The sequence below is a fragment of the Octodon degus genome, unplaced genomic scaffold (genome assembly GCF_000260255.1).
Source record: "Octodon degus isolate 3935 unplaced genomic scaffold, OctDeg1.0 scaffold00075, whole genome shotgun sequence".
Taxonomy (NCBI): Eukaryota; Metazoa; Chordata; class Mammalia; order Rodentia; family Octodontidae; genus Octodon; species Octodon degus.
Window position 1 is genome coordinate 3,775,754 of NW_004524651.1, and position 14,713 is coordinate 3,790,466.

Genomic DNA, 14,713 nt, shown 5'->3' on the forward strand with positions numbered 1-14,713 from the left:
GAGAGAGAGAGAGAGAGAGAGAGAGAGAGAGAGAGAGAGAGAGAGAAGTATTTGTTATTTTCTATCCTTGGGGGTAGGTGTAGAAATGCTGTGATCATTCACAAACTTTCATCACTCACTTATCTTACCTAGTGTTCTTGGTAGATAGGACTTACTTACCCAGAAGGGTATTCCACTGCCAAAGAGCCCCTAGCCCACGCCCACGTTTGTACTCAAGGTAGCGAAGAAGGGACAAAAATCACGAGTGCCTACTGCTGCTGGTCATGGGTTCTGCCACTGAGGCCCCTGAATCCAGCTTTCGTTAGTGCCAATCAAATCTGTATCATCTCAGTTCTCACATAGATATCTAAGTAGTGTTCTCAGGCAGTGATTTACCAAGAAGATTTTTTTTGTTTTGTTTTACATTTTGCATTTTCTTGACTGTACAATAAGAAATAAAAGCTTCACTCACTTCTTTCTGGTTCTCAGAAGGCAGCCATTCTCTGTGGCTATGAATTCAATTTTGGTTCTAAGATGTCTAAAAGAGGATTTCTCCAGAAGTGACTCCTGTAAGAACCCATTTCCAGAAGCTCAGGACAAAGTCCATCTTTCTTTTTAATTAGTTTATTAGTTAATGTTTCTGTGGGACAGGGTCTTGCTGTGTTGCCCAGATTGGCCCCAAACTTCTGATCTTCAGTGATCCTTCTGCCTCAGCCTCCCAAGTAGATGGGACAGTGTGGCATGTGCCACTTGCTCTGCTTATGGTTATCCTTGTTATTAACAAGCTTCTATTTTATCATTGACTTTAAAAAAGCATGAGTCTGTTTTGTATACTAATTGTAGGCTGATTAATCCAGTTTATACTATTCATCAAGAGTTCTATGGCTGGCTAGATAGCTCAGCAGACTAAAGTGCCCACTTAGGCAGACACAGGGACCAGGATTCAATCCCTGGCATGCCGTGCTGGCCCTGCCCCCAGGGCGTGATGAGCTGTCAAATGAGACTGGGCGTGGTAGCACCTGTAATCCCAGCACTTGGGAGGCTGAAAACAGGAAGATCACTACAAGTATAATTTGTATACTGAGATCCTGTGGACCCTGTACTAAATACATTAAACAAGGCAGAGTGTACAGGAAGATTCTCTTGGCTCCTTTCTGGCAGAAGAAGTAAGTTCCCACGAGCACGTGTGACCCAGTGTGACTCAGGCCTGTGGATGCGAGAGTGCTCCTGGGCAGCTCACTGCACCTTCCCTTGAGTGCTACGGTCTGCCAGTCACCCAAATGCTCTCTGTGTGTCTTCTCTCACCTAGCATCTGTTTTTCTCTCTCTCTCTTTTTTTTTTTTCCGCAACCGGGGATTGAACTCAGGTCCTTGTGCTTGCCAGGGAAGTTCTTATTCTACTGAGCCATCTCCCCAGGCCCCTAGCATCTGCTTCACATGTCTTCTCTTACTTGTCCTTTGGGACTTGGCCACCTGTGGGACTCTTTGCTGAGCTGCCTTGCAGAATCCTCTAGGGGAGCAGCCTGTTCCCCACACAGGTCTCGCTGTGTGCTCCTGGTCTGTTTTCTGTGGGATGGGTTAATCTATACAGATGCTCCTCAACTTATGATGGAGCTAACCCACTGCAGGTTGAAAATACCGAAAACGGAAAAAGCCCAGAAGCTGCCTAACCTTCCGAGCATCAGAGCTCCGCTATGGGGCACACCATAGTGTGGGCAGTTGGCCCTTGTGACCACGAGGGGGAAGCTGCCGCAGCTCCACACCACAGAAGAGGGTCCTGTTAACTATTGCTAGACCAGGCAAAGAGCAAAATGCAAAGTACAGTTTCTATTGATTGCACACCATCATAAAACTTAAAAATCCTAAGCAGAACCATCATAAGTTGCAAACTGTCTGCATTTAGTTTTTATTTTTTGAGATAAGGTCTCACTATGTAGTTCAAACTGGCCTTGAAACCAGGACTGTCCTGCTTCAGTTTCCTGAGTGCTGGGATTACAGGCCTGTGACACTATGCCCGGCTGTATTCACTTCTATCTCCTTTTCTTAGCAAGAAGTTGTTGGACAAATACTTAACTTCCTTTGCCATTTAAGTAAAGGCGCGTGTGTCCGGGGCTGGCTGAGGCCACTGTCACACAAGGAACTTCTTAGCCTCCCAGGGAAGCCTCTCCTGGGACATTCTGTTAAACTATCAATGTTTTTGAGATGACTGCACAGACAGAGGCTGTTATAAATGTGTACCTCTGTGCCGTGACAGGCGTGCACAATGCTAAATCCCAAACAGAAGTGTCATATGTACTTTAGCAAAGTTAAATTTTAAGAAATACAAAATGTTTACAGTTTGTTTGCAGTTTAGGGTTTGTTTTTTTTTGTTGTTGTTGTTGTTGTTGTTGTTGTTGTTTTGTGGAACCAGGGATTGAACTCAGGTCCTTGTGCTTCCTCTACTGAGCTATCTCCCTGGCCCATTTGCAGTTTTGATTCTCAGATCCAAACCTCTGCCTCTGTCTTTCCTCAAACCACACGCTGCATCTGGAGTCCTGCCTTCCTTTCTTGGAAGCCAAAAAAACCTCCAAATACGCCGCGAGTCAATCATTTTCTATTCTCTTTAATTTTTCTTCCATTTTAGTTTATAAAAACACAGAACAGTTGTGGACAAGTAATTCAGGTTTGTTTAGAGTAAAAGTGGGAACCCAAAGAAGACCCAAGAACCTGTTAGCTTCGTCTTCCACGCGGCAAGGAGACTCGTAGCCCTGCCTGCGGAGCTAATCAACAGCCCTGGTGCAGTGTGTGTGCACGCACACGGTGTACCTGGAGACAGGCTGCAGACTTTGGGCCTGCCATGCCGGCAGCCTGCCTGTGCATAAACTGCCATGGCTGACAGAGACCCGGAGGTGACGCTCGCTGCACCCGCACAGCCTTCTCCTTGCGTTTTATCCTTCACTTAAAGTGCACATTCTCTATCTTAGGTCTGTGTCCAAGTTCCCCCTTTAATGGGGACTGGATCTCCACATGGAATTCTTCTTCAGAACACTGAGGTTTTAGGCATTATACCTCAAGAAGTGCCCCTCTTTAAATACCCAGAGCATAATTCCTTAGCATGTTGTGGCAATAATACCAACAATCGCTTAGGTGTCCTCTCTTGGACTTAGCCACTAGTCCCTCTTCCCTGTCTCCCCCCGCCCTCACTTATTTATTCATTCATTCGGTACAGGGTTTTGCTACACAGCTTGGACACATAGTGATCCTCCCGTCTCAGCCTCCCCAGCACTGGGATTACTGGCATGCAAAACCACACCTGGTTTGGTGGCTGGCATGGCATGCAGTACCGGGACCTTGCTCTTGCCAGGCAGGTGCTTAGACTGCAGAACTATCTCCCCAACTTGTTTTTCTCTTTTTGAAACACGGTCTCACTATGTAGTTTAAGCAGACTTGAACTCACTATTTAGTCCAGGCTAGGCTCAAATTCACAGTAATCCTTCTGCCTCGGTTCCCCAAGTGCAGGGATTATGGGTGTGTGCCTGGCTTTCCCCATCTCTCAAGGTCCTCATCAAGCCTCATTGCCCCATAGTAATAAATGTTGCCTAGGACCCCAACCCAGGGCACACTAACTGACCTTTATTTAAAAGGCAGTAACACCCTGTACTGGGTCTGTAAGAAGAAAATTCCCTCTTCCTTGCTGTGGGCACTGCACCATCACTGCAGGTAATTCTAACCACTCCCCAAGGCTCAGAGAGGTTCAGGAGTGTGCTCACAACCACACAGCTTGTATCCCAGTGGGCTGCTGGGCTGGGAGATCAAGCTCCATTCCACCCTACAAGTCCTCTTGCCTTCTCACTTAGTACTCCTTTCTCCTCAATCTGGTCTACTCCCATAAGGAGATCCCCGAGGAGGAGGGTTATGACCCCTTTATGTTTTCTTTGAGGTCAGCACCACTCGAAGTTTACTAAGCATTTGCCACATAAGTGACATGGTGCTCACCATTGAAGATTCAAGACACACAGGCCACATGGTCCCAGCCTGTGGGGTAGGGAACAAGGACAGAGCTTAGAGCTCCTCCCTGGTGCTCACAGGGTGTGGCCCTGTGATTGTGTTGCTGAGAGAAATCTGCCCCTCAGTGCCTTCTGGGCCTTGCCAGTAATGCCAGGGATGCCCACCTGGGACTCAGCAGAGCCATCACTGCTACCCTAAACATGATTTCAGGTCACATTGCAGAATTACAGAAGCTCTTTTACAGCGCTACCCTGGGTTCCCGAGAGCTCTACCAGGTGATTTAAGGTATAGCTTGAAAGTTCACTTACCCTATTGAAATTGCAATTTTAGAGCACAGTGTGGTAGAACACACTTGTAACTCCAGTACTCAGGAGGCTGAGGCAGGAAGACTGCACTGAGTTTGAGGTCAGCCTGGGCTACACCCTGAGTTCAAGACCAGCCTGAATACATAGGGAGATCCCACCTTGAGAAAATACCACCACCAACAAAAAGACACTGCAAATTTGGCTGCACTCAGTAGCAAGTAGACCTGCTGTGGCTCACATGTTTCGTTAAATGAGGCTGGCTGAGGATTCACATTGCTGTCTTTTCTCTTTATCCTGGTTACATTATGAAAGCTGCCTGCTGGGATTTTCCTATTCAGGGAATGCTCTGGAAGAAACACACGCCACTGAAACTTCAAGATGGCTCCTGCTTGGAAGCCCCACTGACGGTAGGTAAGCAGCCCGGGCAGAGGGGTGCCAGGCTGTCACTGTGCAAGCACATGCTTTCTGCAGAGCCACCGTAGAGACCGTCTGGTGACTGTGCAACTCTCTGGCTTGCTAGCAAATTCTCTAGAAGAAACTTCATTCTGGGGGCTGGCGAGATAGCTCAGCAGTCTAAAGCGCCTGCTCAGGCAGAGCACAGGGCCTGTGATTTGATCCCGGCACCGCACGCCGCATACCCCCTGGGTGGGCTGAACTGGCCACAAAAAAAAAAAAAAAAAAAAAAAAAAAAAAACTTCCTTCTGTCCTGACTCATAGCTCTGGAAGTGATCTGACAGGAGGACACAGAATGGTTTTGAAGAAAACAGCTGAAGTTGCCTTTGCCAACTCTGATAAATAAAGGGGTTTTGCTAGGTACAGTGGTGTTCACCCAGGTCAGCGTGGGCAACTCTGCGAGACACTGTTTCAAAATAAAATAAAAAGGACTGCGGGTATAGCTCAGTATAAAGTGGGTTTGATTCCCCCATATAAAATAAAAATAAAGGGTTTTTTCCCCCCCCTTTCATTGACTCCTCAGAGAAACTTCCTGCACTGAATATTCTTTTTCCTCCTGTCCTTTTTTCACAGGAGGAAACTTTTCCAGCCATCAAGGGGAGATGCCAGAAGGAAGAGTTGGCCCTGTCTTTCTGCCTCTTACAGGCTGGGTCAGCAAAATCTTATCAGCAAGAAAGCGGCATCACGGTGGTCGGGAAGGAAGGAAGGAAGGAAGGAAGGAAGGAAGGAAGGAAGGAAGGAAGGAAGGAAGGACAGCTGGAAGGCATCGGCGGCTGAGTTCATTAAGGCTCTGTTTGGAAACCAGAAGCATGTGTTGCATTAACTTCCGTTGGTCAGTGGAGGATAAGGGGCTGAGGGGATAGGTTGGGGGGCACTTGAAGAACGCAAAAGGGAGATAAGGGGTCATCTTGCCTTCCCTTGTACTTGCTCCTCAGGAGGTTTCCCTCACCACCCTGATGAGACTTGGCACCTAGAAGAGGCCAAGCTGATGCCTGGATGTCAGATCTCTGGATAGGACGCTGAGGGACGCAGCCACCGTCCACGCGCCTTCCCTGAAATCAGTCCTCGAGCTCCATCCTCCCAGTCATCTAGCTCATTCACTACACTTTCCTGGTGCTTGGTAAGCACCATAAGCCAGGTATCAGCAGGAGATGTAACAAGTTTTCACAGGAGCCTGCAGTCAGGTCGGAGGACAGACAAGCTACACACATGGGCCCAGGATACAGCGTGACAGGGACAATGGGTAGATAAGGAGCATGATGGGAATAGGTGGCACCTAAAGGCTGTGAGGGGCTTTGAGCAGGACATATGGCACAGTGGACATGAAGGGCTGGAAGGAACCATTTGGATAGAAGCAGGGACATGCTCTGGGCAAAGGCAGGCACTCACGGATATCACATCAGAGCTGTGGGACTTCTAGGACATAAAGTAGAGGAGATGCCTTTCCCGGAATACACCACTTAGAACAGGAAAAATTCAAAGCCCAAAAAACTCTCCTGTGGCTCTTTGCGTGTAATTCTGAAGGCATAAAGCTCCTACTCTTATTTTCCTAGCAGAGACAAAATTGATAGTGTAACACATTTGCACTCCTGTCCCTGCCCTCACAGTCACTGTTTATTCCCCTGATGCCACACAGGGCGAAGCCCCAAAGGTACCCGTACGTGGCTGTTTGATGTCAAGTGCCTCCTGTATCTCAGCTCACCAAGAAAAGGCGTAGAGGAGTGAGCGCTGACCTAAGTCACCGAGGAGGCCCCAGCGAGCCAGGCTGAATGGTGGGGACCCCCTACCTCCCCCCTGGTCCTGACCTCCACCATTTCCTAATCACTCAGCATTTGTTGCTTCATCTAAAAAGTGTCAGGCTCTTCAGATAGATGAGCTCATCCTGAGTGCATGATTTTCCAAACCCCCACTGTGCAAAATCACCTGTGCAAATGCTCGGGTTCATGCTACTTCCTGTGGCTAGGACCAAAACGCCTCACCCAGCCTGCGGACTTTGCACATGGGTGGCCATTCTGCTGGCTACAGCTGTGTAGATGCAGGAGGAAGGGAGTGGGGGACAGAGGGCTGCTCTTCTGGTCACTGTCAGCTGGGATCAGCTGTAGTACACGATGGCTCTGCTCTCTGCTCAGCTCATGCCAGCCGACCTAAAAAGTGGCATAGCTACCATTTTCCAGAGAGAAAATCAGAACCACTGAGGCATGGCAATTCATACCCAGGTCCTGGAGTTACAGATGACTTAGGCACAGGGCCTGGCAAGCACTTTGTGAAGATTCACAATCATATTAAAATTGAATGCATCAAATCTGAACTCAAACCACGTGGCTCCAAGCCCACTCTCCTCCCACTCTCCCCTGGGACTCGCAGGATGCTGGGAGTTACAAGCTGGAGTGTGTTCTGGACCTTTGTCTTCCTAGGTCAGGTCCGTGGGCTAAGGAAGAAAGAAGGGATCGTGTGGGAACCGCACACGGGTCATCTGTCACGGTGGCGGCGGCGGCACTGGGGAGCCAACCCAGGGCCTTTGCACTGAGCTATGGCCTCAGCCTTCCAGACAGTCACACCAAGTGATTGAGCTACTCAGGCTGAACTTGAACTTGCAGTCCTCCTGCTTTAGCCTCCCAGAATGCCCAGATGATAGGCAAGCACCACACCAGCTCTTCTGTCAGTGCTGAGGGAAGGTGGCCTAGGTGGTGGCTGAGAGTGAAGTCAGCAGACCCTCTGTCGCTACACCCAGTCGGGTCTCATGCAGCTTTGAAGAGGCAGCCTCCACGGCTGTGTGGTGTGAAAGGGTCACATAGCTCATGATGTGGAATCCTGGTGCCTTCTACCTGCGGTCTCAGGAAGGGCGGTGGGAGGGGCAGGAAACTACTACACCTCCAAATCTGGGGGATTCAGCTAAAATTCTTTCCTGAACGTTGACACAGTAGGTCTCATTATATAGAGTTGAGTGGCTATGCTGCCTGTATTTCATTTCTACAGGGCAATATTTTTCTGGCACCACAGGGACAATAGTGAACACAGCAGATGTGTTGAAGAGAAAAAAGGGAAGGAGTTGGCCCGACCCTGGGTGCAGTGCACTGTGTATTTTTGTAGAGCCGGCGTTTTGCTCCTCCCCTACCAGTAGTGCTTATCTGTGTGCTGACACGAGTTTCCACAGCCCGTTTGTGATCAGATGAAAGGAAAAATAGAGGAAGGAAGAGTAGCTAGAAATAGGAAAAAGCAACAAAGGGGAAAATATTTCTAACTCCTAGAAGACCATTACTGTTGTTGAAATGAGTCAAAAGGGGGTCCAGGGAGATGGCTCAATAGAATAAGTGCTTCCCTGGCAAGGACAGGGGCCTGAGTTCAATCCCCAGTTCCGCAAAAAGAAGAAAAGAGTGGAAAGGAATTACTATTGTGTGCAGCTAGAAAGCTACAAGAGGCTCGGGACTCGGGGCCAGAGCTCATGAGACACTGAACTCTACCTGAGTCTTGCATCCTTGGATTCAGCCAACCTCGGGTTGAAAATACCTGGGGGAAAAAACCCTGCACTTATACTGAGCAGTACAAATTTTTTCCTTATTGTTTCTTCAATAATTTGGTGTGTATAAATCCTAGAGATCATTTAATGTACATAGGAGGATGTGTGTAGGTATGTGGAAATGGGGTGCCAGTTTATATGTGGGACCTCAGCATCCATGGATTCTGACAGAGGCTGGGGGCAGAACAGTACTAATGGTTCACTGTGCCTCATACTTTAAAGATGACATTTTTCAAGCTTGCATTAATGAGGAGAAGCACGCTATTTGTGAAGAGTGCTTACCTTTGTACCCCAAAATGGCTACTGTGATGGTTAGTAAGGCACACAGGATGTATAACAGAATGATAGAAAACTTCAGGGCCCAGTTGTTCTTACACTTGGTACATTGTGTTCCTTCCTGAATACCTGTAAGAGAAGACAAATCTTAGCACTAGCAAACTAAAACATCGTTTCCAACAGTATCATTTTGCATTCTGATTCAAATACTGTGACTAAGAATAACTTTATATGTGCCTTACTATATTACCAAAAGTATTTAATAGTTAAACTTGCCACCATAGCAATGCAAACTTTTTCAATATTGCACTGTGTTGTTATATTTACTGGGACTTTAAAACACATAACTTTGTCTTACAGAACAAATGCCACTGTGACAGTTATAGTTTGAACAAACATGATTTAAACTTCCCAATCGCCCTGTCACAGACCTTACTGGACAGACCTGTAGCAATTCAAACTTGACCAACCAACCAACCATAAAACCCCTGTCACTTGTCCCTTGATGATGTTTCAGTGGTGTGCTAGAGCTGGTTCCCACTGACTTGTGACAGCTGGTTATGACGCTTGCAGAAATTTTGGTTTTTAAACTAAGTGGCATGAAAACAGCTCTAGAGGGAGTATTTATACCATGGAAATCACAAACACTACAAATTAGCATGCACATATGCACACACGCATGTACACACATGTACTAGTAAAGGTACTGGTTTATCTATATGCCTCTGGTTGTGATGTACTAGAACCTACAGCAGAAAACATAATTTTATGATTAAGTTCTCATTATATAACCCTTTTTTATAGTACATATGCACAAAAACAGATTCTGGACTTTAGTTATCTCAGTAATTGAAATAATGACTATGGAACAAATAGAAAACCCAGACATGTTTGATGACAGGAGGTACATTTTTACTACGTACAGTTCAACTTTTTGAAAAACAGTGTAGTTTAAGTGGTAAACCAGCACCCTTGCGGCGAGTGACCCCACAAACAAACGCATAAGGACAGAACTTTCCATCTGATTGATTAGAAACACAGAAGACAAAGGCTGAGGCCACTTTAATGTGAAAATCACATTGTTTAGAGGATCGGTGCATCAGGAGGCACCTTGTTTGCCTGCCCAGGTTCCCCGTGCACCTTACTAATGGCGTCACCCAGGAGTGACACCACATAAAGGACTGATCTCTTGTAATTGTGCTCATAGCTTCTGATGGCCAAGGCACGAGGATTAAGCTGTGGTCGAGGTTTCTTTCCTTTGGTTTGTAGTTTCACAGACCACCCTTCTTCTGTGAAAAGAGTTCTTCAGCTGTGTTTAATGCAAAATGATGATGGAAATAGCAGATAATAATGACTTCAATGTAGCTCCCAGGGTTAAACCCTCATGTTCTGGGCTACAGACTCAAGGGGAGGGGCCCAGTCCTTCTGTTTCGTGGCCCAGGGCAGCACTTCTCAGACTTTGGGGTACAGGAGCATCACCTAAAGGGGGCTCATTAAGATAGCATTTCTGACCCGGGAGGTCTGAGAATGTGGCTGCCCCCGGGTTCGCAGTGCTGCTGATGTGCACCAGCACACTTTAGACTACACCTTAGAGTGTGCTTCCCAGACGTTCAAGGGCTTCCACTAGCGCAGCGTTGAAATGCAGAGCGCAGCGTGGGAGCTGGGGCTTGGCTTGTGCCAGGATCTCGTGGTGCCTGGTCCCTGGGCCTTGCTTGAGCATGAGGGGGTCAAGGTTAGAAGACAAGTAGGCTGGGCCAACCACTGGGGTAGCTAATTCCTGGGAAATCAAACTAAAAATCGGACTCCTTCGTCAAAAAGACCTGGAATAAATGAAACACTTTGTGTTACAACCCTCCCATATATTCATTGCCTTTCCTTCCAACCTTCTTTTAGAGCCAGATGTGTATCTCAGTACCTCTGCTGACGTCCAAAACTGATCTCAGTGCTAGCCTTGCCAAAACAGATCTTCAGCTCCCCCGACCCCACCTAATACAATCTCATTCCCTCGAGTAGTTAAACTCAAAGACCACATAATTCTCTTGTATGTTTTCTCCAGTTCAGTCAGCCACTAGGCCCAGTTAATCTTTGTGTAGGATACTTCTATCATTACCCCATTATCTTGATACTGTTCATTGACTGCACAATACTACGCTGGTGGGGAGGGGGGAGTTACCCCAGCATCTCAAATCCCTGAAGTAACTCTGCACGGAGGAGGAGCGGCGGTGAGAGCTGGAATGACCCCGTATGCATCACAGCCAGGATTCTGACCCGTGTTGGACTCCATGGGTCATCGTCTCTGCTGCGTCACCGACTCTGTCTACATCCCGCTGCTGCCATCCTAGTGTGAGACATTTTATTCTTAGTGAAAGCTTCCTCTTCCATTCCCACTGGGATCCCGTCCCACCCAGTACTAAAATACTGCTCTCTTCCTGACATTTGCCAAAAAGAATAACACAGAAACTTCCAGCGGCTCACCCTTCACTAAAGGATGGACGATCGTGTGCACACGCTCCACCCATACACAGAAATGCGAACGCAAACACATCAGCTCTTCCATTTTCTGTAATCTGGTGGCTTAAAATAAGAAAAAGACCCCTTGCGTACAGTTTTGAAATTGAGAGAGGCGGAAGTACAGGTGAGCCCATAAACATCACACACCATGCTGAGAAACAATGTGTGTGCGTGTGCGTGCGTGTGTGTACTGTAAAACAGCAGGAAGACAGACAGGAATAAATAGTGGACCAACTTCCCCTGGAAAGCCTGGATGGCACTCACGGTTGTGTGTGGGGTTTTTGTTTTGCATGTTGGGGGAGGGGACTTTTTCTATCTTTCCAAGGTGGTATCTCAAATCCCAGAGGAAGAACCTCAAAGGATTTGCATTTAGTACAGGGTCTACAGGGTCTCACTACGGAGATGGGACTTGTAGTGATTCTCCTGTTTACAACCTCCCAAGCGCTGGGATTACAGGCATGCGCCACCACGCCCAGTCTCAGTCACCATCTCAGGGTGCCCGAGGGGCAGGGCCAGCACAGCAAGCAGTAGATCGGAAACCGGCCGCTGCACTCTGCCTAAGCAGGCGCTTTAGTGTGCTGAGCTCTTTGGCCAGCCCCAGCCTCAGAAGGTTGGGTGAGAGCAGAGATGAGCGTAAATTGTGCAGCCTGAGGCCTAGAAGGCAACCCAAGGCCACTGGGGCAGGTGCCACTGTGTTATCAATGAGAAGCAAGGTCATCACCCACAGGACTGACGCGAGCGCGAGCGCCTGTCCCTCCGGTCCTTCCTGCGCTCTAGCGCTGGGTGGCATCTGTGCAGATCTGCGGGCTTGCATTCAAGAGAGCAGGGTGCTTCCCTGCGGCGGGTGGGAGCACCTCACTGCGGACTAGCTCGCTGCTAATCAGCAGCAGATGCCACTGCCGCCTCCCTTTCCACTTGACACACTTGCTCTGGCTTGTTTTTCCTCCCCCCCGCCCCCGAAGACTTATTTTTAATAAGAACTCTGTTTCATCTTTTCTTTTCTGCCCTCTCCTGGGAGGACATCTGGCCAAACACAGATGCCTTCTACAAAGGGACCCTGCTGGCTCCCGGAGCTGGGGGACCCCTCCTCCTAGAACCTAGATGGTCACAAGAAAACACTGGAGCGCGATACCCCCTGTTACCAGCCTTTGTAGTGTGTTTTCTCAGCGTCACTTTCCAGAGACTTGGGACTTGGTTCCCATGGGGCCGTGGGGGGAGGGGTGGGCAGGAGGACTGCAAGCGGAACGCTTTGGATAAGAAACTCCAGCTCCGGAAGCGAGTGGTGTCAGGCCTTTACCACCAAGAGAAGGGCTTCTTCGAAAACCTGGCCCAAACAGCACATTTGTTACGCAGCCAGCACAGGCAGAAAGGGGCCTGCAGGTCCAAACCGTCCCTCTGCAACCAGCTCCTGCCCCATTCTGTTCTTGGCTCCTGGCCTGAATGTATTTCCCAGCATCCTAGTCTGTTATTCAAGAAGCGCTGGGGTCCTCAGGAGTTAACCAGACGACTCACTCTGGCTAACTCCTTGAACAGTCTGTGGAAGTTAGACGAGGCTGACAGTTTGGTCCCTGCTGTCCAAACCCGAAGTTGCCTGTGTTGCCCTGCTTCTCAAAACACAAGTTTCAAGTAAAGTGTCGGGGTGATGTGGGGCCCCAGGGCAGGAGTGGTGAGCAGGGACTAACTGCAGCGCTCCAGGAATGACAGTGCAGAGGGCCAGAAGAATTCACCAGCACAGAAGATTCCTTTCTGCTGTGGTTCCCCATAAAAAGCCCTCCCAAGTGCTGTGGTCCAGGCTCCTATCCAGCCTGTTTTTCCAATCTTTTGAGAGAAAATAAAGGGTCTCCACTATCCTATTTTCCCATCATGCACATCACCAAAGATGGGTTTGTCTGCTAAAAGGGACCCACGCTGACCAATCCCTTTTCTTTGTAGGTGGAGGCTGGCAGGGAGGTCAGAGTGGCTCACTGCAGGGTTGCCTTAACTATCGTGTCTGCAGATCCGTGCTGTTGTCCCAGGGATCACATTACAAAGAGAAGCTTCAAACGCTAGTAGATTGCAAAATCCAGAAGACCACAGATTCTGATCTGAGATTCGAAGTGACCTTTCCATGTGGTTTTTCTACAGTTATTAATCTACTGCATGGTGGCAGATATTCCCATAAACCCAAGAGAATGATTTGGCTCTAACAGTAAAACTGATGATTCAAATAAATTCCTACATGTAATTAAAATGCCCTCCAAAGCAACAAAACAGAGTTAACCTCCTGGTTAGCTGCTTGAGTGTTATGCAATGTCACTTGAGCAAAAGTTAAATGCAAAAGCCATTTTTATATCCCCGATAATTAGCTTTTCCTCATTATAAAAGCCATTTACTCTATGATGAGGAGATATGGATTTAGTTAGTATAATTTTTATTATTATTATTATTAGTGAGTTTAGTTTCCCGGATGCAAACCCCAGCACTGGACACTTTATTAGGCCAAGTTTCCTGAATGATGTGGAGAATCTCAAAAAATGGAAGCAGGACCAGAACCAGCGAAGAAACCACTTTTCGTGCAAAATAAATGAAGCCGGACAGAACTCTGTATTCATGAAGGTGCATTCAAACCAGAAAGAGTATCTAGAAGAGAACTTTACAAGAGTGTGGACTCCACAGTGTCCATTCTTAGAGTAATATTCTGCATGCTGAGCAAGTGTATAGTTGTTTCTCATTGAATATTTATTCCACACATATAAAGAGAAAAGTCAAGCAGTTCTGGTTTGGTTTTACTGTTTTCCAAAAAGAGGATGTGTTATTTATTTAAAATTTATAATTTATATTCTGCCTACTAGAAAAGAGTCACTGGAGGCAAAACCAGATGGAATAGTCCCACTTGGAATATACAGTGTCTGCTAGAACACACAGCGTCTCAGAAGAACGCCACTGCTTTTGCTTTGTGGTTTTTAGAACAAGAATGCTGTCTTATATGAGCTGTCCACAAATGCTTCCAATGGTGAGCAGAGGCACCCTGGCTGGCTGGGGAGGTCGCCATCACCTCGCTCACATTCGTCTCTCCGTGCCGACTCCCTCCCTTCTGGCTCTGTTCCTGGTCATTTCCTTCCATGGGCACAGAGTGAACTGTCAGCGAGCCTGGTGACACATTTTAACAGGCTTGACAGCTCCATTATCCTGTGCCACCATTCAGGGTCTTTCTGTGATTAGGCACTCAAGCTTTTCATTAAAGAACATGTGAAAATTCAGCTCCAACCTCATCACAGTCCTTGGCATAACTGAGATGAGCACTTCTGGGTATGTGAAGGGAGGTCCTTGGATATTTCTTCTGTGGGTGTCATTTAGCTGCTCATATGAACAAAAGAGAAATCGCTGAAGACGGCTGCTATCACCAAGGACCTGATAATGGGCTGGTTCCCTTTACTTACTGTTCGTCTGATAACCTGACAGAGCAGGAATTCTACCCTAAAATTATATATATTTTAGGAAAGTAGAGGGTCAGAGAGGTCGAGTCTCCCAGCTAGGGTGTGTCTAAGCTGGGAGTTGAACACAGAGCTATCACATATTGCTTCTCTAAGGTTAAAGACATGAAGGATGCTAACTAGATAAACTGTAGAGACTTCCACTGGAACTATCCTGTCAAAAAAAAAAAAGAGTGCAGAAACAACCTTTCACATGTTGAGAGATAACCTTCC

At 47.5% G+C, this 14,713-nt stretch overlaps 1 protein-coding gene across 1 annotated transcript in view; it reads right to left on the reverse strand.

Moving 5' to 3' along the window:
- Colec12 (collectin subfamily member 12) overlaps nucleotides 1–14,713 on the reverse strand; it is a 176,476-nt gene that overhangs the window by 30,377 nt on the left and 131,386 nt on the right. The window contains exon 3 of the mRNA XM_023720380.1: nucleotides 8,523–8,645. Coding sequence (XP_023576148.1) covers nucleotides 8,523–8,645 — 123 coding nt within the window. The remainder of the gene's footprint in view (nucleotides 1–8,522; nucleotides 8,646–14,713) is intronic.